Source organism: Phalacrocorax carbo, chromosome 3, assembly GCF_963921805.1.
Source record: "Phalacrocorax carbo chromosome 3, bPhaCar2.1, whole genome shotgun sequence".
Classification (NCBI taxonomy): Eukaryota; Metazoa; Chordata; class Aves; order Suliformes; family Phalacrocoracidae; genus Phalacrocorax; species Phalacrocorax carbo.
The window spans coordinates 23,126,559-23,147,328 of record NC_087515.1 but is presented as its reverse complement, the minus strand read 5'-3'; the positions used below and the strand labels follow the sequence as shown (position 1 = coordinate 23,147,328).

General features: G+C 41.4%; 1 protein-coding gene across 6 annotated transcripts in view; it reads left to right on the top strand.

The window, feature by feature from the left end:
* Positions 1-20,770, top strand: part of EML4 (EMAP like 4) — a 162,205-nt gene that overhangs the window by 46,545 nt on the left and 94,890 nt on the right. For 2 of the 6 annotated variants that reach the window (XM_064446133.1, XM_064446129.1), the window contains exon 1: positions 20,209-20,511. The exons of 2 other annotated variants lie outside the window; for them this stretch is intronic. In XM_064446133.1, the coding sequence (XP_064302203.1) occupies positions 20,445-20,511 (67 nt within the window). In that variant the 5' untranslated portion in view covers positions 20,209-20,444. Of the gene's footprint in view, positions 1-19,923; positions 20,512-20,770 lie in introns of those variants that run through there. 2 more of the 6 variants (XM_064446130.1, XM_064446134.1) reach the window with 2 other exon arrangements.

The window sequence follows — 20,770 nt, the reverse complement described above, 5'->3', positions numbered from 1 at the left end:
GTAAGATACATGCAAAGTAATACATAAATTTGCTGAAAAACAATCATTTTTGGGCATGCATATGATTTCTACTGAAGTATCATACAGATATCCTTTTTAGGCCTTATGCCTTACCAAGAATATGAAAACAAGATCTTTACAATTTAATGATTAAGAATTAATTTTAGATGCTACTGTATTTTGTATGTTATACCCAGTGGAGGTAATCCTGTTAGCTGGATGCTGTGCAGACTTGGAAAGAGAACAAAAGTTACCATGAGGCATTTCTAACCAAAAGAATTAGAAGTGTAGGTTTCATGGGTAGTCCAGGACAGTTAAACAAACCAAAGATGTTCCCAGTAAAATGGGATTAAAATTCACTTTGCAACATCTAGAGTTTGCGTCTGAGCTGCTGGACTCTTGTGAGCCCGCTTTGCAACAGAGGTAAGTTTGGGGGGATTCCAGTTTAATCTAGAAAACTTATTTCAGTTTGAAACCAAAACCTGAATAAATATTTCCTTTTCCTTTTAGCACAGAGACTTTTAGCAGTGGGGAACAACTTGTCAAAGTGCTTAGTGCATACCTTGTAATGGAAATTGTGGGAGAATATATGAATAGAACAGAAATAGACCCAGCGTTTATCTGATAGTTCCACAGAAAGTAAATATTAAGATTTGTTTCTCCTCTTGTAATGGACTATTAAAGTACAGCTGACTTGGGAATGGAGGGCTGAAGGGGACAATTTCCCCAAACAGTCATGAAAAAAGAAAAGTATAAATCTAGATGGGCCCTGTTGCTCCATCTTCCCGTGTGTTCTAACAAACTTAAAGCCTTAATAAAAAGACTGAAAGAGTGAATAAACTGTAATGTGCCCTAGGGAGACAGCAAAAAAAAGTCGGAGATGTTTCCTACATCCCTGTTACAGCAAGGAATGTACTAAATGTAAATGTCTAGATGAGTGGAGGAATAGACCATATCTAAGCTACAGAAGTCTGACCCAGGAAAGATTCACTCAAACAGCAGTAAAAATATGAATGAGGTGCCATGCAGACCCCACTGAAGTTTGTTTTCATGTTGAAGTACAGCTTGCCCTTCATCTTTCCAGCTGGAGTAATATCTCTTGCTTTAGGGCAGTGGGAGCCCTTCCACTCCTGAGCCAGACAGTGGGTTCTTGGAGAAACTTTTTTCTGTCTCTCAGATAATCAGCAGAAGCTATCAGTACAGAATTTAAAATACTATAATATAGTATGTGGTGCATTAATGAACCTTCTTGGAACTGCCTCTTAGGAAGTTGGTCAGATTGAACATCTGAAGCCTCACCAGGAGTGCTTGGGTTGCCTTTGTTCCTCACATACTTGAGATTCTGTCTTGAAACAGTTCTCGCTCCTTATCTGCCCCATCCAGTTCATCAGGCACTCCCATCCTCTGCACTGGGACCAGCCTCAGCTTTCCCTCAAAACATGCCTTCCTTCTCCTGTGAGGTCTACCCTGCTTTACACAAGACACACCTACAGAACTGTGTTGCTTTCAGCACGTAATTGCAAGTCAAGAGCATCCCAAGTGCTTTAGCTCCCCTTTTAAAACAGATTTTCTCCATTCTTTATCTTTGGAGTAGTCTCCTCTGCACCTGCTTCAGTTAAATTGGGTTTGGGGGAAGGTATATGGTTTTGTTTTGCTTTAGACTAGGTAACAACAACTATATGTAAAATGACAAATAGTGGTTTACCACCACTTTATATAATTAGTTAATCCTGGTTTTCTACTAAGAATACCTTCCCCCCCTCCACCCCCGCATGCGTTTAAACTACTCAAAGCATCGGTATCGAACAGCTGTTAAAAGGGCTAATGGATCCTGTGATCGTTTGATTCTCTGACAGCTCTCTTCTCCCCTTCATCTCCCATTAATGGGTCCCAGATCATAGCAGAAGTTGTTATGCATAACTGTTTTGCACTTCGTATGCTTGAATTTTGTTGCATTTGTGTTGCTCCAGCTAGCCCAAAAGACTGTCTCATTTCTTTGAGATGCTTTCAGGAACAGCAAATTCACCAATCTTTGGTCTCCCAGAAGTCATTAGTGGATACCTGCCTTTTTGTATGGTCACTATATAACTTATTTAATAACCCTGATCTCACAAAACCTAAGGAACACAGGGTTTTCTCTTCGGATATTTTACCTTTTTATTTTCTGTCTTCAAGCCAGTGCTTTGTTAATCTTTCAAATGTTAAAGGTCTATACCTTAAACATTATTGCATGAGGTATCACATCAGTTCTTGCTTTAACTCTGGATTAAGTTCACTGTATTATCCTTTTTTGAGGAACAAACTACCCAGTTAAAATCAAATTTGCCTTGTCTTCATTTCACTGTTCAATTACATTTACTTGATTTCTTTTGCTCAGATCTTGTATTGTTGAGGTATGCTTGTGTGCTTCTGGCACCAGGATTGCTTATCCTTCTTTCCCAAACTACTTCCTTTCCCCCTCCCTCTTGTAAAGGTATTTGGCATATCTGTCGTTGTTGTGTATGCCAATTATTTCAGTGTTGTGGGATGGAGATTATCCAGAACCCCTGATTTCTTTATTGTAAATGGTCTAATTTTGTTTCCACAGTGTATGTGGTAATAACCATTATCCTGTTCTCATTTTCAGTGTGTCATTTGTTACCTTTCTTAAAACAGAAAGCAAAGTATTTGCTTTGGTGTTTGTTCCTGCTTATTTTTTCCTAAACATCCTCTTAAACCTCAGGGTGTAGGTAGCTGCCTTTACTTCCTCTTTTAAAGCTGTGATGCATAGTAAGAGTGATGTCCCCATTATTTCTCACAGTTGGTTTTGCTCTTCTGTTTTTGCCCTGTAGCCTCTGAAACATACTTTTCTTTCTTAAGCTTTTTTTTTCACTGTGGGAAAAAGGTTTCCGATTTATTTTTAAAAAACATTACAGGTCAGGTTTTACTCATCCAGGTAGTCTGGAGTCTTCCTCACAGAATTTGTTCTTTAGCTCGGAAAACAAACCCAACGAGTGGAAACGGCTTTCATTCCAGTTGGCATGCAAATACCCTCTGAAACTTGTCTGCTTCATCAGCCCCATTAACAAATTTCACTCATTTCTTGAGCTTTGCTGTTCCCAAATTCCATACTGTTTGAGATGTTCCTGGGAAGTGATTGGAAATGGCCAGACTGGCTTGTGATTGCTTGAACTGCCGGTCATCTCTCCTGTCCAACAGCGTGGTGGACAGCATCTGAGACAGCATCCCTGTTGACCTGTGACTGATGATGACAAAAGGAATCCCTCAGCTATCATGTCCGTGCCATTGCTAACATTAATAGGGTTTTTTGTTTGGTTTTTTTTAAAAATATGTTGGTTTCCCAGGAGTTCACACTTTCCATCAACAGTGTTTGAAGGTTAATCTGTGCACCACAATCTGTGTTCAGTTGTAAATCTCTTGTCAAATCCAAGTTGCTTACCAAAGTGATAATTGCCAGAAGTTTGTTATGTTTCAACTGTTCTTTATTTCTTAACCATTTCATTGGCATGCAGTGCTTCCTCATTCCTGTATTTTTTTTTAACCAGCTTGAATATCTTGAAAACCTCAGTGCCTGGGTTGAGATTGCTGTTGGTGTGTAGAGGATAGATGTTGCCCATGTGCTGCACAGCAGCCGGTTCTGCATTCTGCAGTCAGTCTGATCCTCCATGGCAGTAAAACACAGCCAGTCGAGCTCTTAAACTTGCCGATACAGTCAACTGCTCAGTCTTTCTGCACTAGTCAGTTTTGATGGATGGGTGAATCTACTGATGAAGATTTGTGTATGTTAGTACTTTTTTTTCCTTTATGTTTTCTCCTCCCCCATTGATTATCCTACCAGGCAATTTTAGCCTTTGTATAAGTATTGGCTACCTCTCAGAGATTATGTTTCTCTTAATCTATTTCATGTATTTCATAATGTGGCAACAGCCCATCTTTTGCAAGCCTAACACTTTTTCTTTTGAATCTCTTAATTGCCTGCTGTAAGCAGGATACTCCAGTGCTAGCATTGTCATCTTAATGTGAAAATCGATTCATCATGCAAGAGAAATGTGTGGCTGAATTATTTTTTGTGTGTTTGAAAAAACTTTTCTGCAGGAGACTATAACTTTAGGACTGAAGACTGCATGGGAGAGATTAAATTGCTGGAAACATGTTTGTAGGGGAAATTCTGGCAGGTTTTTAACTGCCATACAAGAAATGTGGCTGTCTAAAACCAAGAAGTTGTACGATTCTTTTTCCAGACATGGTCCCTTTACCTTTGATTGCAGTTTTAGGATATGAGAAGGTTTAGGAATGGAAAGACTCATAGAAACTGTCTAATGGGTCCAATAATTGACTTGAGTTTTTTTCTAATTCCATGTGCCCAGTAATGCATCTGCTTGAAGGTGCACATACTGTCTATGCAGTTGTTAGTGTATCCTCTCTAAAGCTCAGGTGACAATTGTTAATCATGCTGTGAAACTGTGTAAGCTTTGATTGGTTGAAGTTTACTTGTACATCTGGATCTGCTGTATTTGTTGGCGTACCTTTTCTGAATGCCACCTTCATTGAGGAGTTGCTCAGACCCTCTCCTGTGCTTGCTGGGGTTTTGTGGCTTTGTTCTGTCTGTGTGCTTTTTTCCCCCCTTTTTTTCTTGCTTTTCCCACTCCTTTTTTGTTTGTTTTGCATAGTTTTACTTAAGTTCCAGAAGGGGAAGACATCATCAGGTCTGTTGTTTGCAGGTCTGTAGGTCTGGGTGTGCAGAAGGTGTGGGATTTTGCTTGTTTGCTTTATTTTTCTGAGTTAATGGTGAAGAGAGGCAGGCAGAGAGAAAGCATTAGCAAGCCTCGATGTCTGGCAGGGTTTGATTACATTTGAAATAACTAGCCGTGACTTATGTTGTTTAGTTTTTGATGAGGAAAAGGAAGTGGGACATATCCTGCCTAACAACTTCTTTTAATGCTCTATGATTTATCTTTGCATCGTGTGCAGTAATATTGTTCATACTGTTTTCGATGTTAAAAACATTTAGTATTGTCAACTGTTGAGACTTCTGCCTAATATTGTCAGAGCTGGGGGACAATTCCAGGCTTGATTCTTCTCTGTAGACCTTTTGTAGCCAAGGAGCCCTGGGCATATTGTTGCTGCTATTTTAACAGGTGAGTGTGTTTTTAATATTAATGCCATGAGATACAGGGAAAGATGCCCTGATTCAGAAGGGGCAGGGTGAGAGATCTATAGAGATGTTAGTGTAATCTTGCCTTGACCAGTGACTCATACCAGAAAAAGGGTCTCAAAAACCTTTTAAACCCAGAAACGACTCATTTATGAATATTATTTTGGTTTCTTACTTAACACAGTACTTCTCTCCGTTATGGTCACTGAACAGATGCAGCACCTCTTAAAACTCAGGTGCATTTTACAGTAAGCATTCTCTGCCTTGGTGTTAGGTTTGTCCTTTATACACCCTAAGTCAGCTGTGCTGAGGGGCCAGACAGGTGCCTGATTTTGTAGATCAGATACACGCATGCATACGTACATATGCAAATTGGATTTGCAAGCTGTTTTAAACTAAATTTGGGGTTAAGGTACTTCAGAGCTATGGTGGTTTAAGGTGCTACTGAGCTGGCACGGTGTGTTGCTCGGTGTTGGTTTTGGGCTGTGCAGCTGGTTTACCCCAGTGAGAGCTCAATTCATCTGGGATACCTTGAGTGATAACTTCTTAAGTCTGCTATATCTTGAAGCCCCCCCCCCCCCTTTTTTTTTTTGTGTCCTTTATGCAGGTGGGATCTTTTTGTTCCTATTACTAAGGAACCTGTTTAACCCGTAAGCAGGTTATTTTTAAGATAACTTCATGGAGATTTAGGAACTATTATAGCCAAGTCCCACTTTGTCAAGAAGGGGAGCCTTTTGTCTTTATTTGGGGAAGTGCAAATGTTACTGAGGGTTGAGTTCTGTTATTTGCCACTTGACAAAAGAAGGGTTAGTGCCAGGTGTTTCAACCCTGCATTTGAGCTAGGGAGAAGGGCAAAAAAGAAAAAATAGGCATTAAAAATAAATCTTGTTAATGTTTGCTAATCCAGGTGTAAGTTTCATTTTTATCAAAGTCCTTTGGGGAGTAGAATGAAGTGTAAATGTTAAATCTCTTTTCTCTGCCTGTCCTTTTGATGCTTAGAGGGAGGTGGAATTGTGTATGTTATGAGAAACCCTGGACTAAAGCTATATGTTTCTAAGCCAGAAATACTAAGAGTAATTTACTAGATTAAGAAGGAAAAAAATCCTTTCAAAATATGTAAGCACCTCTTTTAGCATAGTGTTTCAGAACAGTTCTCATCATCAATAATTTATGCTTTAAGTAGTCAAGAAAAGCAAAAATAAGCTAAGAGGAAATATTTAAAGGAAATAAAGGTATTTTGTTGGCCCTCTGTTCTCCCCTCATTGCCAGTGTCCCCATAAATTATTTCCTGCTTGGTGCTTCATGTCAAACATGCCTATTTCACACCTTTTCTGTTCCCAGAGCTGTGGAGTTACAACCTTCATGCATGTTGACAAAGAGGAGCAGTTTTAGTGGCATTATTTAAAGGCAGTCCCTGGAGGAATTTGGAAACAGAGACAGACCCTTGGTGTGAGCGCTGCTGGGAGTTTGTGGTGTCTCCTTCTGTGGTGCTTCCAGGAGATCATCATTGCTTTGGAGAAGGCTGTAAGGGCTGGTGTGTGTCACATCTGTCATGGAGCTGGAAATAGCCCTTGCCTTGTATTTGCTGGAAAAGCACTGCAGCCAAGTGCTCACCTTAGGAAGGGCCTTATTTAGTGCAGGGTTTCGGAAACAAAATACTGTCTGAAGTAAAGAAATCCATCCTATCACTAAGAGAGTCTAGGAGTGTTTGTGGGGTGATCTGTGTTCATGTGGTTTGTGTTTGGGTTTTTACTTTATGCGTCTGGAATACTGCAGTGTACCTCTGAGTTGTTGGGTATGGCTAATAAATTACTACTTTGCTAGATTTGTACAGTGGATTGGAAGTTTGACTGTTCCCTTAATATGGAAAAGTCATGAGTTTGTTTTCATTGATATGCTTTACTGCTTTGTTTTCATGATCTGCAAAGGAATTATAAAACTGTAGTGGGCACAAAATTTTGGCATGCATCTAAAAATGAATAGAAGCAAAAAATACACAGGCTTATCTGGCTTAAACTGAAACTTCAAGAACTTTACACTGATAATTCAGATGTGTGGATTTGCTGTTATATGCAGCCCCTCCTAACTGTGCTGGGAATAATCAGACATGTCAGCAGTGCTTAGATCAAGGTATGTGGTTCTTTTTCAGGTTAGAAAGGCAAACTCATAATTCTTCCGTATCAGTTATGTGTTTTGAAAGTACTTTGTAAAGGTACCTGCCCATATATACGATTACAGGTTATTTTGCAGAATGGCACATGCTTTGGTCCTTTCTGAGGCAGCTACTTGCAATTTAGAAAGGTTAAATAAAAAAGAGTTTTAAAGGCTCTCTGCTTAATGCTCCAGTGCAATTAAATCCTGGCTTTGTTCGTAGAAGATACGATCAGCATGCATTGGGACAGTCTATGATCCATAAAAGTAAAATTAAAAGTTCTTTTTTGTTGTGAATGTTCTAGTAAGCCAAACTGAAGTGAGCTTTACCAAGAGCTGAGTTCAGGGATTGAACTCCAGCAATCCTCCTGGTAGGAGGAGGCTTTCTGTAGCTCCTGATGTGGGTTTTTGGGTTTTCAACATCAGCAGCAGCTCTACTGCTAATGGGTATGACTTTGTTGTGACTGTTTCAAAAGTTTGATTTTCTTTAAAGACACTCTTGATGAAGCTGTGAAGTACAAAGAGGAGGATCTCTGTTTGTTTAATAAAGCTGGGAAGTTAGCAGCCCTCAAGATTTCAAAAGGAAAAAGCATGAAAAGCAGATATCTTGGGGATGGAGCAGTAAGGAAAAAAATCCCTGAATTAACAAACATAAGATGACCAAAAAACCCAAAACAATGGAATATTTGAAAAAAAAAATAATTTGAAAAATTGAATGCCCTGCTTGGGGAGTTAGTTTCTATTATTCCATAACATGAGGGGTGGTGTCTACAACAATACTAGGGCAGCAAGCTATAGGGGGAAAAGAAGACTTTTTCTATTATTATCTCCAAAGATATTTAGTTTTCAAACTTCAGTTACAACACCTTACTTTTTCTACTGAAGATAGAGCTAAAACATAAATGACACATCAGTGACATTTTCTAAGGCAAATGTCTCTAGTAGTAACTAGTGTTTCAGATTTTAATAGTGAATTAACTGATGTGGACCAATGTTCAGGTGTTACAGCCTCCTAGGAGGCAAAACTGTCCATAACATATTACTATATAATACAAAATAATTTTAGTACGTAGACTCACCTAACATTTTCAATGCACATTAGTGGAATTCATCTGGCGAAGAAGCAAGTCAGTAATCCTGTGCTGGTCCTACTTCATGGGGTTTTTCTAAAGTAGTTGTTTCTATGGAATTCTATTAAGTCAGCATATTTTTTTTTGTCATCTTTATGATTTTGTTAAACATTTTGCTTTTCTAGCAAAACAAGTATAAGAAATCAAAGTACTTGAATAATTTGCAAAAGTGATTTTTTTAAACTGATAGAGTCATAATATTAATAGCCATTCTTTTTATGAAAGTATCTCTGATACTCCTTCACTGGGATCATGATTCTATAAAAGAAGGAATGGCAGTATTGTATAATGTTAACTATAGTCCAGGTTGTCCAAAGCCTATTTAGGTATAGTACTATTAAAATGTTGTTTTTCAAAAGACTTTTGGATCTATGAGGATGCCTTGTTTTAATAACTTGTTGGAATTGCCATGTTACGTTAAATTGTTGCAGAGTAAAAGGTATAACAGTCTTGAGGTGAGTCCTGGTTCCCTTTTCAGTCAGCCGGAGTTTATCACTGATTTTTAGCCTGTCCACTTAGGAGGTGGTCTCTGTTCAGAGCTGTGCCCTCCTTCTGCCCAGTGCTGCAGCTGCCAGGCAAACTCCTTCCTGCAAAATTGTGCAGCAGGATCTAAAAATTTATTACCAAATCAAATATTCCAACAGTGAATCTAGTTTAAACTGCTGATTTGCTAATGATCTGAACCAAACTCCTGACTTGAGGTTTGTGCCAAGTAAGGGTTATTTCCACCCTGATCCTTTTACTGAAGAGTGGTACCTTGAAAGCAAGTTATCTGCAAGCATTTCCTGGCGTGTTTTCAGGGATGGTCGAATCTATTCCTGCAGCCGGTACCTGGCTCCGTCCTTGTCTGTAGGAGAGTAGACCTGTGCTGGAAAGCCACCGCACTCTCCCCACCTGCATCAAGGTGCTCCACACCATGTATATGTGTGTGTGATACAGACAGCCCAAGGTGTGGCTTTGGGTTTGAAAATCAGTAATATGTTCTTGTAGAGTGGAGGACTTTGCTAACTGACTTTTAAAAATTACTGCTACTACAGATTCAGGAAGCTTTTATTTGTAAAGAAAATAAGTGTCCAAGTTTTCTGTAGACCAAACGCTCATCACATGTTGACATTGACACATGATGTCCATGCTCAGTGGTGTCGGATGCAGTCTACCCCTGGATCATTTTGTACGGCTTGTGGGGTGGGCAATGAGGATCGGATTGCAAATGCAGTGTACTATTTTGCTAGTTTGTTCCTTCCAATGTCTGTTGTGCCTAAGGATAGCAATTGATTTTTAAATGAGAAAAGGAAGGAGGCAGTGCAAATAAGTCATGTTCTTTCATGTAGGTTTTAATGCCATAGACCTGATTTCATCAGTGGAGACAGAAAACAAGATGCTTCCTCCAAATTGTTGTTTAATTTAATCCTCTTCTCCCCACCTCCCTCCAATGCACATATCCTCCATAGCTTTTGAGGATGCTACAAGAATAAACTGATTTCCTCTGATTGCAGGTATGCTTTAAAACCTGTAATTTGCCTTAATGGAAGGTAATGCTGACCACTTGGTAGCAGTGAAGCAGATAAAATTGGTTGCCTGATTACCCATCAAATGAGTTAATCATTAAATTAAATACTTCTCCTTTGGTGAAACAAAAGGAGTGATTTGAATTCTGTCAAGAGACTAGCAAAGAAAAAGACTGAGGTCTAAATCCTTTGCTAAGAAAATCTTGAAAGGTATGAAGTATTAGTCATTTGCAATCCACAACTGCTCTCTCCTGACCTTGTTTTAAAGGGCCTGGGAGGGGCTGCCTCCTTGTGAGCCACCTTGCAGGGTGACAGACACTTTTTAACAAGGAGGTAGTGACAGGACAAAAATGCAAAGCAGTTATTTCAAGGATTAGTTTTGAGATACAAATGTATTTATGTTAAAATGTAAATATCCTAACTATTCAAGTGTAGGAAAACTGCATAGGTGACTTGCAATACTTCATTAATTCCTGGTTGCTGTAGTATAATTTTACATATTTTTTTTCGTGTGGGGTGGCAGAATATTGAGCGATTTGTCAGAAGAGTGAGAACCTGTATTTTTGATTGGATGATGCCTCTAAGGTTGCTTCAAATCTCTTACCTCGCAAACTGAATGCATCATCAAATCATGCCTAAAGAAACGTACAACATGTAGTGAAAACTGCAGAAAAAGGGCCTGGAATTTTCTTTTCCTTGGTATTTTAGCCTGTCTTCTCATTGCTACCTAATGCCATTCCTTTAATTCTGGTGTCCTGCAATATAATTTGGTAGTGTATGCCTTCCTGTAGAAGGATTTTAATTTATGTTGGAAATAGCAAAAGCATATTCATGTTGTAAATACAGCCAATGGAGAAATATAATAAGATGTCCAGCATTACAGGTTTATTACTTTCAAGTAGATGTTGCTGCAGGCTCTGTTGTGTTAGTTTCTTGCACTTGTTTAAAGAAAATAGATGAATCTTCCTGTTTGTGGAGGTAGCAGGCAAAACATTTCTACTAAATAAAACTTACACTGAAAACATAATTTTGTCAGTTGCTCAGTGTCCTGAAGCTCCTGTGTTGATTACAAACTTGTTGATAAATAAATCACTGTTACAGTCTGTCTTCTGAAGCTTTGTTAAGACAAAAACTTTAAAAACAATGCAATTCTTTTGGCTTAGGGATAGAAAAAGGAAGAATGTGGGAGGCTTGGGGCTTGTATCTGGACTGAGTATTTCAGTGGTGAGATGTGGCCTATGGTATACATGATTTAAAAAAAATAAATCTTATTTTTAGTAACTAATTGAGAGCACTTTACTAAGGTTTGGACATCCTTTATATCTCCAGACTGTCTTGAGATCGAGTCTCACTTACTTTAAAAATTTGGAATACAAAAGAAAAACATAGACTGTCATACAAACATGGTTTGGAAGGGAACAGTCAGAGGTCATCTAGTCCAAGCCCCCTGCAGCGAGCAGCGACATCTGCAACTACATCAGGGTGCCCAGAGCCCTGTCCAGCCTGACTGTGAATGTTTCTAGGGATGGGGCCTCAACTACATCTCTGGGCAACCCGTTCCAGCGCTTCACCATCCTCAGTGTAAAAACTTTCTAACTTATCCAGTCTAAATCTACCCTCCTTTAGTTTAAAACTATTACCCCTTATCCTGTCACAACAGGCCTTGCTAAAAAGATTGTCTCCATCTTTCCTTTAAGTACTGAAAGGAGGACTGTAAATATAATGATGTTAATATAATGACTGTAAATATAATGGTGCTTTATTATGTCCATAATTTAAAAGCTGTGTAGCCATGTGCAGTTGCAATTCTGTGATCCTCCATTTGTCTTTGTGGAGTCCTTTAAACATTATACCAGCTAATACGAGGAAAAGTGTTTACAGTCCACTTCATAGGGAATATGTAATTCAAATCAAAGTTGTATGTTCAGGTTGTCTGTAGGTTAGAACTTTGTTAAAAGAGAAACACACAGAGAAAAAAAAATCCCCAAAACTTAGATTAAAAAAAAAAGGCTATGTGTAAAGGTACGTGTCAAGTTTCTGTCTAAAAATCCTGTCGTGGAATTGTGTTTGTATCAGTCTTGATTGTGCAAATGTGCACATAAGCAGCTAGTTACATGAAGCCTATTGACTTCATGGATTGGTGATACCCTCTTGTATTAAGAAAAATACAGATGCTGTCATAGTCTGTATTTAAAAAAAAAAAAAGGGGTGTGTGTGTGGATAGTTTTTATTCTTTTAGTTCATATGCAAATATACGTAGATTATTTCTTATCCTAAGCCCTTGCATTTTAGAGCAGTCAGTACTGTTGTCTCTTCTGTTAGTGAAGTTGCTTTTAATTGTAGTCCCATCATCTCTGGTATTTTATTCACTTAGATCATGGACTTTCATCCTTCTCAAAGAACAGACTGGTAAACTCTTCATTTGAGGCTTGATTAAATTACTGTTAAAGTTGCTACTTAAGTGTGTTTTGGATTGTCCTCTTGTTTTCCAGCTCTTATTACTTGAAGATGACTAGGTAGATCTGGAGTGCAGTAGCTTCTCATGGTGAAGTAAGGACATCGCGAGCATGATCATATACTGCCCTAACCATCCCCATTTCCTAGGGCCGGTGGTTTTGCAGTGTATGAAAATGCCTCTTAAGTAACATGATGCCATCAAATTGCTGCTGCTTCTGACCTTAGTAGGTCTCTGAAGCTTTGGTAAAGTGGATTCTTAGAAGATACAACTGCATTTCTTAAAGCCATCAAGGACCTTCTCAGTTTTTATTGTGTGGTGTTTTTCCCCATAGCATGGTGTGTGCTTGTCTACACCACAGCTGTTTAAGCTGTCAATTCAGTTAGACCTCTACCCCTGCACCCCAGAGCTTCCCCTCTCTCTTTCTAATTAGCCTTTTTCTTCTTTGCTTTGACCTTTAGCTGTCATAATAGGATTGATGATCCAGAGGAAGAAATTATTTTTCCTGACCTATAGAATGGTTTTTCTTGCAATATCAACACACTTTTCTGTAGTCAGAAGTTAACCTTGGTCTTGACCTGTGAAAGAGTTACCAATTAAAATGGTGGGTTGCTTGTTGTCTCTTACTGTCCTCTGTTTTTTCTCCAGAGAGGCTGGCAAAAGTATCAGTTGTGTCAGTTTTTACAGTTCCTTCAGGAAGAATAAATTGGAAATCAATACCTAATTTAGTGTCAATAATGTTATTCACTTTCAAGTAAGTGTGATTTCTGGTCTGGCAGGTTTCATTTGCTGACTTAGTTGAAAGGTCTCTTTTGACCTCTAGTGTGAACCAAACTGGTTCCTTCTAATGACAATTTTTTATGAAACAACTCATGGAAATAGTGTGGCTTGTTCATCCCATTTTATATTCACAAAGTTTTAAAGTGAAGCTGAAATATAATACTGAGAACACTACTGAAAAACAAGAGAAGAAAATAGGATTTTCCATATTTCTCTTTTTAAAAAAACCAAACTTCTGTGTTCTTCCAACAGCATAGGTCATAAGGCCTGCCTGAGGATTTCACAACAATTCAATCCTATATTTGTAAACAAACCATGATGTTTATTACTGTGACCCATTTTACTGAGAGTACAAAATTTGCTGTCAACTAAATTTAAAGGAATGACGTGGATATAAAACTGTCTCTACAGATTCCCTATAAACTAGTTTGTTTAGTAGTCTGTGCTATCAGAACGGTAATTAATTTATGGACTGTACAGCTGTTATATAATATGTCAAAACTGGGTGGCTGTAAATGATCTTTTGATAAGGTCAGACTCTGAAGTGTTGTAATAGTTTAAGGTCTGACACCTACATCGCATTTGCATGTACTAGATAAATATTTAAATTGGAGATACTGTGTTTATGCTGTGTAGTCACAAGTAGAGATGATCACCCCACCCCTCAGGTGGAAGATCTGGGTTCTTCTGGTGTATGCAGAAGTCTGGAAGCCTTCTTAGCCTGGTCTAAATCTGGAAACTAAAAGGTGTTCTTAGCCATCTAGATTAAGACAGACTAGCGTCTGTGGTTCCCACACACACACCCCACACCCCCCACCGTTTATGTGCCATACCAAGACGCATGGTTATGTCTGAGCCACCCTCTGGGATGTGTTTCCCATCCGGATCTGCTGCACACAGAGTAGCTTTCTGTGCACAGCAGGGATTGTGTCGTCCCAATGTGCTGCTGAGCGGGTCACCTGCTGTGCAAGCCCTTGCTGCGTCCACAAGTCCCATGCTGGACATCCTCAGTAAGAACTAGTTTTGTGTGAAGGGTTGTCCCTTCATCCTGGTTGTGTTTTTGTAGAGGCTTTCTACTTCTGCAGTGTCTTAAAGTGGATGGTAAATTAGAAACTCCCTGGTCTCTGTTATAAACAGTGGACTTCTTTCAAATTCTTAAGGGTTTTCTACACTTAATTTATTTTTTGCTACTCTTAAAAGTAGTAAAAATAGTCAACACCGCAGAAATATGTTGGTGGAAACATCCAACATTTGGAGATGTTTCAATATGCAAGAATGACATTTGATCTTTTTTTTTTTTGAAAGAATACGCAACTCTTTAAGCACAGTAATATTTCTAGAAGTAGATACTTTATTTTGAAAGTGCTTTGTTAGAAAACACGTTTGCAGTTGGTCTCTCTCCCACTGTTTCCCCATTTCTTTGTGGCAAAAGCAACATTTTCCTTTCTGTTGGCATGAGCTAAATGATTAGACAGCAGTTACTTAGCTGTAGCTAGTCCATAACTATAGCTTTGGTATGAGTTAAGACTACCAGTTAGTTGCCGTTATTAAGAATCAAACTTTTGCGGATCGCTTTCAGAAAATAGAAATGCTTCATATTTAACAACCTTGTGTGATTTACTTGCAGTTTTAAAAATATCACTTATGCAAAACTGCTGTGTTTGAAGCTGCATAGGTTCTTGACCAGAGATGAAACTGTGATTATCTCCACAAAAATACAGACTGCACCTAACAAGGATGCTGCTGTTCAGACTCTTCTTTTTCTCGGGCAGGGTTGCGCATTTTCGTGGGCCACCATGTAGTATACATGGTCTGGACTGTGGTCTGGGACATATGCTCAAAATAAAATTTGCAGGATGAACCTTTTTGTGGCTGTGTTTCAGATTTAATACATTCTCATCTTGTTCGCTGGCTGTTTCCATATTACATTTAATGGGTAGGCAGGAAATCAGCTGCAAGCAGTTTACTGTGCAAGTGCTCCAGGCAGGCAGCGGAAGGCATGCTACAGCTGTGGTTTGATGTTATGCTCTGTGAAATACCAGCCTTAAACATTGCTACGCTTCCTACTCTCCCCATCAGCCTGCTGCCACCTCAGTCACGCTGGTGCAGCTGCTGCTGCAAACTAGAGTAAGCAGCTGATGCTGCAGAAAACCCACCTGGCAAAAAGGCATTCAGGTGGTTATTCTTAAAATATGTATGTGCATTTGGAGGGGTTTGTGTTGTTACGGGTTTTCTTTTTTGAATTAGACAATGTGGTTTTGGGCAAAAAAAAAATTTCCCCATTCAGATCCCTTTCCGGGGATGGTTGACTGCACAGACATGGGTATAGCTTAGTTCTGGAGGACAGCCTCAGGACAGCTTTTAAGATCTGATGTACACCTATTGTTTCTCATGTTTTCTGCATGCTAGCTCTGTTTGAGAAAAGCACCTGTAGGACGAAGGAGCTCCATTTAGAGTCTGGGAGGGGTGATAAGGGAAGGGCCCCTGGCACAGCTGTGTGCTTTCTGCCAGGTGCTGCCCTGGCACTGCTCACTCGGGGACTTCACTCCTCTGTGTCAGTTCTTGTTTCACTCAGTTTTCTGGCAATGAAAGGTGATTTACAAGTGTAGCTGTTTCACAATCACTTGAAGTAATCACAGGCAGAGGTGCTCTTGATGGGCGGGCATGGTTCCTGCCTCTTTCGAGCAGGTGCTGCCACCTCCCTGCTGCTGCGTGGTTTACTGTTCCGTACACCATACAACTGGCCTGGTGACTTTTCCTGTTTTGGTGTTGATGCATGAGTTTTCAGCTTGTTCAGTCTCCCCAGGGTGCTTCCCTGCACAGCCCTGCGAGTGGTTGTGCAGGAGCAGGGCGAGGATGGGAAGGATGCAGGAGAAGGGCAGGGATGGTTATTTTAGCAGCAGCGCTGCCATATGCCAGCTCTGATCTTAATCATAGCCAAAGGTCCTGTCCTCTGTCACTCTTGGTATTAAAGCTTCAGAGAATGGGACGTCAGTAGGTTTTATTACAGGGCCAGCACGTGGAGTGAAGAGGAGGAGCGAGCAGGGGCTGCTGCATCCCACAGGTCTTAATGGGAGCGCTGGACCCTGCGAGGCTGCCCTTGTCCTTCATAGCCTACTAACCTCTGTACACCTCCTGCTGGAAACGGGCCTGATGCAATGAGCATCCTTAACCAAAGGGTGTATTTTAAAACTATGCTTAATTGTTTTTGTCTCATCTGATGAAATGGTTTTGATCTGTTGTGCTAGTTAGGTGATTGCAGATAAAATCTGGTTTTAAAAACAGTCTGTTGATTTCAGAAGGGAATTCCCCACCACCACCCCCCAAGGAAAAAGGAATAAAAGGTTTCAAGTCTTTAGAAACTGGGTAGTGACTGAAGAAGTCATTGTTATTCTCTCGTTTCCATGGGGTAAAGGTAATACTGAACAGAGATGCATGCAGCTGCTGAAAGGTGATACTGTTTGGCCATGAGGTTAATTGCCAACTGAAATATTGCTGCAGTTTCTTGTCAGAAAGAAGAAAGCAAAGTAATTGAAGGATTGTTTGCCAGTGGAAACATGATTAGTTTTATACATATGAAGAAACAGAATTAATTAGTCCTTCACTCTTGCAGTACAACAGCAAGAGAGTCATTAAACTAGTCTCCGTACAGTTATTGCTTTATATTTAGGTACAGTTATGGCTACAGGTTTTCTGAAGGAAAGGTCAGTAGGGCGAGTTTCCAGTAATGCTTGAAGGGAAGATAAGGCGATTGCCTCATGCAGCAGCTCTTGGATCTGCAACCTCCTAAATTTGAAGGAGATGAAGAGACTCTTGTTCTGTGAAAACAGGCTTAGACTTTTTCCAAATTCCATGTAACTGCAGGTATTTTCTTGGTAGCAGAATCGCTTGCCAAGGAAACTCAATAGATAATCTTCCTCTTTGGTTTTTAATTACTAAAGGCATCCTGGGGACAAGGTGTCTGTTCTGCAGTTTGTGCAGTTTGTGCAGCTGGGGGTGCAGTGGCTTTGGAGGGGGAAACCCCCAGTTTCCTTGGCTGCATCTGGGTCACTGAAAGGCAGTGATTGGGGTACAGGGCAGAGGACATGCCGGTTCCTCCTCTTCATGTGGAAGTGATGACTCCAAAGAGTTCACGTCTTCCTGCGGCTCTCTTCAAAAGCTGGAGAAACCGTTCGCTCCTGCCCTTTAAAAATGTGGGTTGGAGTGCTTTTTGGTGCATGAAAACCTAAGTGTCTAAAATTACTCCTTTCATAGGTTCATACTGACTACTGCTGCTGCAGTCTTTGAGACATCTACTGTTCTTACCACACGTGTAATGTTCCTAAATATCTGTATATTGGGGACAAACAAAATATTCTGTGCTTGTATAATGTGCGTGGCTCTATTCCTGATCTTTAACTTGCTTTATTATGTTAGATTGAAGAGAGTTGGATTTTTTTTTCCCCGTGGTGTGACATTGTACTTTGCACCATTTCTGAGAGGTTTTTTTTTTCTGGGCGAAGGCTACTTGCCTGTGTCACACGTGTTTTGTTTTGGTCTGTGCCATACTTTAAGTAAGTTTTTCATTGTTTGTGCTTACCTAAAATACTTAAGAGGAGTCTCTCCTCATTGCCCACCATTCAGGTTAAATAACAGCAGGGAAGAGGAGCCTGAGAAGTTGTCCAAGCCTGAAAAGGTTAGAGGTATATCACTGTTGAAGATAGGTTGCTTCGAAGGACAGGTATAGGCCAGAGTTAGAAGACTCAAAAATCCTAATGAGGAGTTAAGGCTTTCATAAGAGATTTAAAGGCAAGTCAAGGAATTTTGATCCCAGCTCTCAGCGCAGCAGGGAAGAGGTGATGGGTGGATGGAAACCGCTTCTGCCATTTTCAGGGTGAGCCGTATACAGTGGGCCATCTGGAATCTTATTTCAAATGTTAGTGTTCAGAGGCTCCTTCTGAAGGTGCTCTAACATTTGCTTTGGTTCCTTTTGCCTCACCCTACATGCTCTTGCAGGCAGGCATTAAGCTCTGTTTAAGACACTGCCCCAATGCAACTTTTTTTTTTCCCTCTGCTGAGGAAATCCATTCTTCTTAGAACTAAAAATCAGGGTCATAGATACCTGGAAATAATCAGTATATCATATCCTTTTAGTACAGTAGGAGGTCCTTTTTTATACAAAGTGTTTTACTTACTCTAAAAATGAGACATTCTAAAAAATTTTATTAGTTTGAACTGCATTGGATGTTTTCTGCCAGTTGTATGTAATCTGTCATCAGTCGGAGCACTAATGGCCACTTAAAATGGCGATGAAGCCTTTTTCTGCTCTCTGTGCCCGTCTTTACCAGCATGTACAACATCTGTTTGGCCTCATGGAGGATTTCTGCCCACGATTTCTTTCAAAGCTTCATAGTTGTATTAGGAAGGATGTTAGGTTTTAAGGGATACCAAAATGTATGTCTGTGTGCCTCAAATAACTCAGTGTGTTCAACCCATCCAAGGTAAGACTCAGTCTTTCATCTTGCGGTGAAGATTGTTTAATGTAATGACATGATGCAACATAGTGGTAGGAAACATGAGTTCTTGGTCAGTCCTGGTGCCGTGGCTGTGTGACAAGGCCCTTGGCTTTAGTTAGGGTCCTTTCCTTAGTTGTGTGCCCTTGCCTTTTACCCTCTCTCATCTTTCACTCTTCAGTTTCTTAGTCCCGTCCTTTTATTAATCACAGTAGTTGTCTGGCTGGCTTCATACTGCAGAGCTGTGTTCAGCTGACTGCCTTTCTCTTTTTTTAAATCACCTCAGAGGTTGATTCTTCCAGTGTGTGTCAGGAGCTGCTGGAAAAGGAAGGTACAGCTGCAATTAAGTAGAGATAATTCTGGTGAAAACATACAAACCCCTTTGTGTGCTCTCTTAACTATATCTGTTGTTATGAACCTTCTTATCAACCATTCCTTTGCAAGGGTGGAAAGCGCTGCCCCTCCTAGTTTTTTGAATGGAGACACGGACTTCCCCCGTGTATTTTCTTCCCCCCCCCCCCCCGTTGTCTGGAAATCAAAACTTGAATCCAAAGTTATTTAATATGCTTGCAAAGCTTGAAAACAATAAACTATTTGAAGTATGATGGAGAGATGAGGCAAAATATATGCAGTTACATATTCACAAATAGTTTTGTTTTGGTATTTATCTTGCTGTAGTCATTCTGCCAATTGGCTTCAGGCACAGCTACCAAAAGAATGAACACATGTTGCATTCATTAGCTCTCATCTGGCTGTGCTTCATCTTGCAAGACGAACAAAATCACGATCACGCTAAAGAGGTTGTAATGCGTTTGTAATACGAGTTCACTTCTGCTGAATATGACACTAGCTTTGCAAAGCTACTGCTTTTAAACCACGATATTTTGCTTCATTTTAATGTAATGGATACGAGTATATTGCCAGTGATGTCATTGCTTTTTCATCTCGAAAGATGTCATGTGAAAAATATTCAAATATAATATTAACAAACAGCCACCCCCTTCCTCTCTTCACCCTCTCTTCTTCTCTTCCTCTCTTCTTCCTCCCCCACCCCACCCCACCCCACCCCGAACCCTTCACGTTGCATTGTGCTTTGACTGACAGACAGACACGCTTTGGAACCATAATGGTTTGTTTGAACTGACCGAGTTTTAAAATCCTTTTCAGTCGTCATTTGTGGTTCTGCCGTATGCTCAGACCGAGGGCAGATCGGTTGCCGTCTGCTTTTCACAGTCCATGTCACCATTTTAAGACGGGCCGTCGGTGCTTCGCGGCACCCGCGGCGGGATCGCGGAGGGGGATGGCGCCTTGCCCGCGCCGCAGCCCCGCTACCGTCACTTCAGGCGGGAGGGCTGCAGGACCTCGTCCGCCCGTGAGCGGCCGCCGGTTTCCTGCGTGGGAGCAGGTCGGGGAGCCCCGCTTTCCCCCAGAAAGGGCACCCACGCCGCGGTGCTCGGGGGCGGCCGCTTCGCAGCGCCGCCGGCGCCCAGCGAGCGGCGGGCTGACGTCTCAGGGCTGGCCACTCCCTGCGGCAGCCGCCGAGTTTTGTCCCTCTCCCACCCCGCGGAGCCTCTCGCTCTCGCCGGGCCCGCGGGGAGAGGCGGCGGGGACGGGCCGCCGCCGGCGGGGCTTCGTGGCGGGCCAGCCGGCCCGGGAGGCTCTCCTCAGGGCCCCGCGGCATGCCGGCAGGGCCGGGGCGCGGGGGCTCCCCCTGAGCCGCGCCGGGAGGGCGGCGGGGCCGCCGGGGCGTCGCTGGCCGCCGCGGTGAGAGGAATGGAAGACAGCTTGCCCTGCCTGGCCGCCGCCTGCGACCCCTCGGCGCTCGTCAGCTTCTGCACGGGTAAAGTACTGCCGCCTGCCCCGGGCGGGGAGCCGCGGCGCGGCGACCTGTCAGGGCGCTCGCAGTGTGGCCGCCCGCTCTCCCGCCTTCACCAGTTCCTTTCTCTGCAGGGGAAAACGGGAAATCTTAGAAGTAAATACCGGGGTAAACATTCATCTGTGTGATTACATTAACTCCGCGCCCTCGTTAGCAGCCGGCAAGGTGCGCTTACTCAGAGGCTGAGGTGGCTCGCTGCCGGGCAGCATCCTAACCTTGAGAA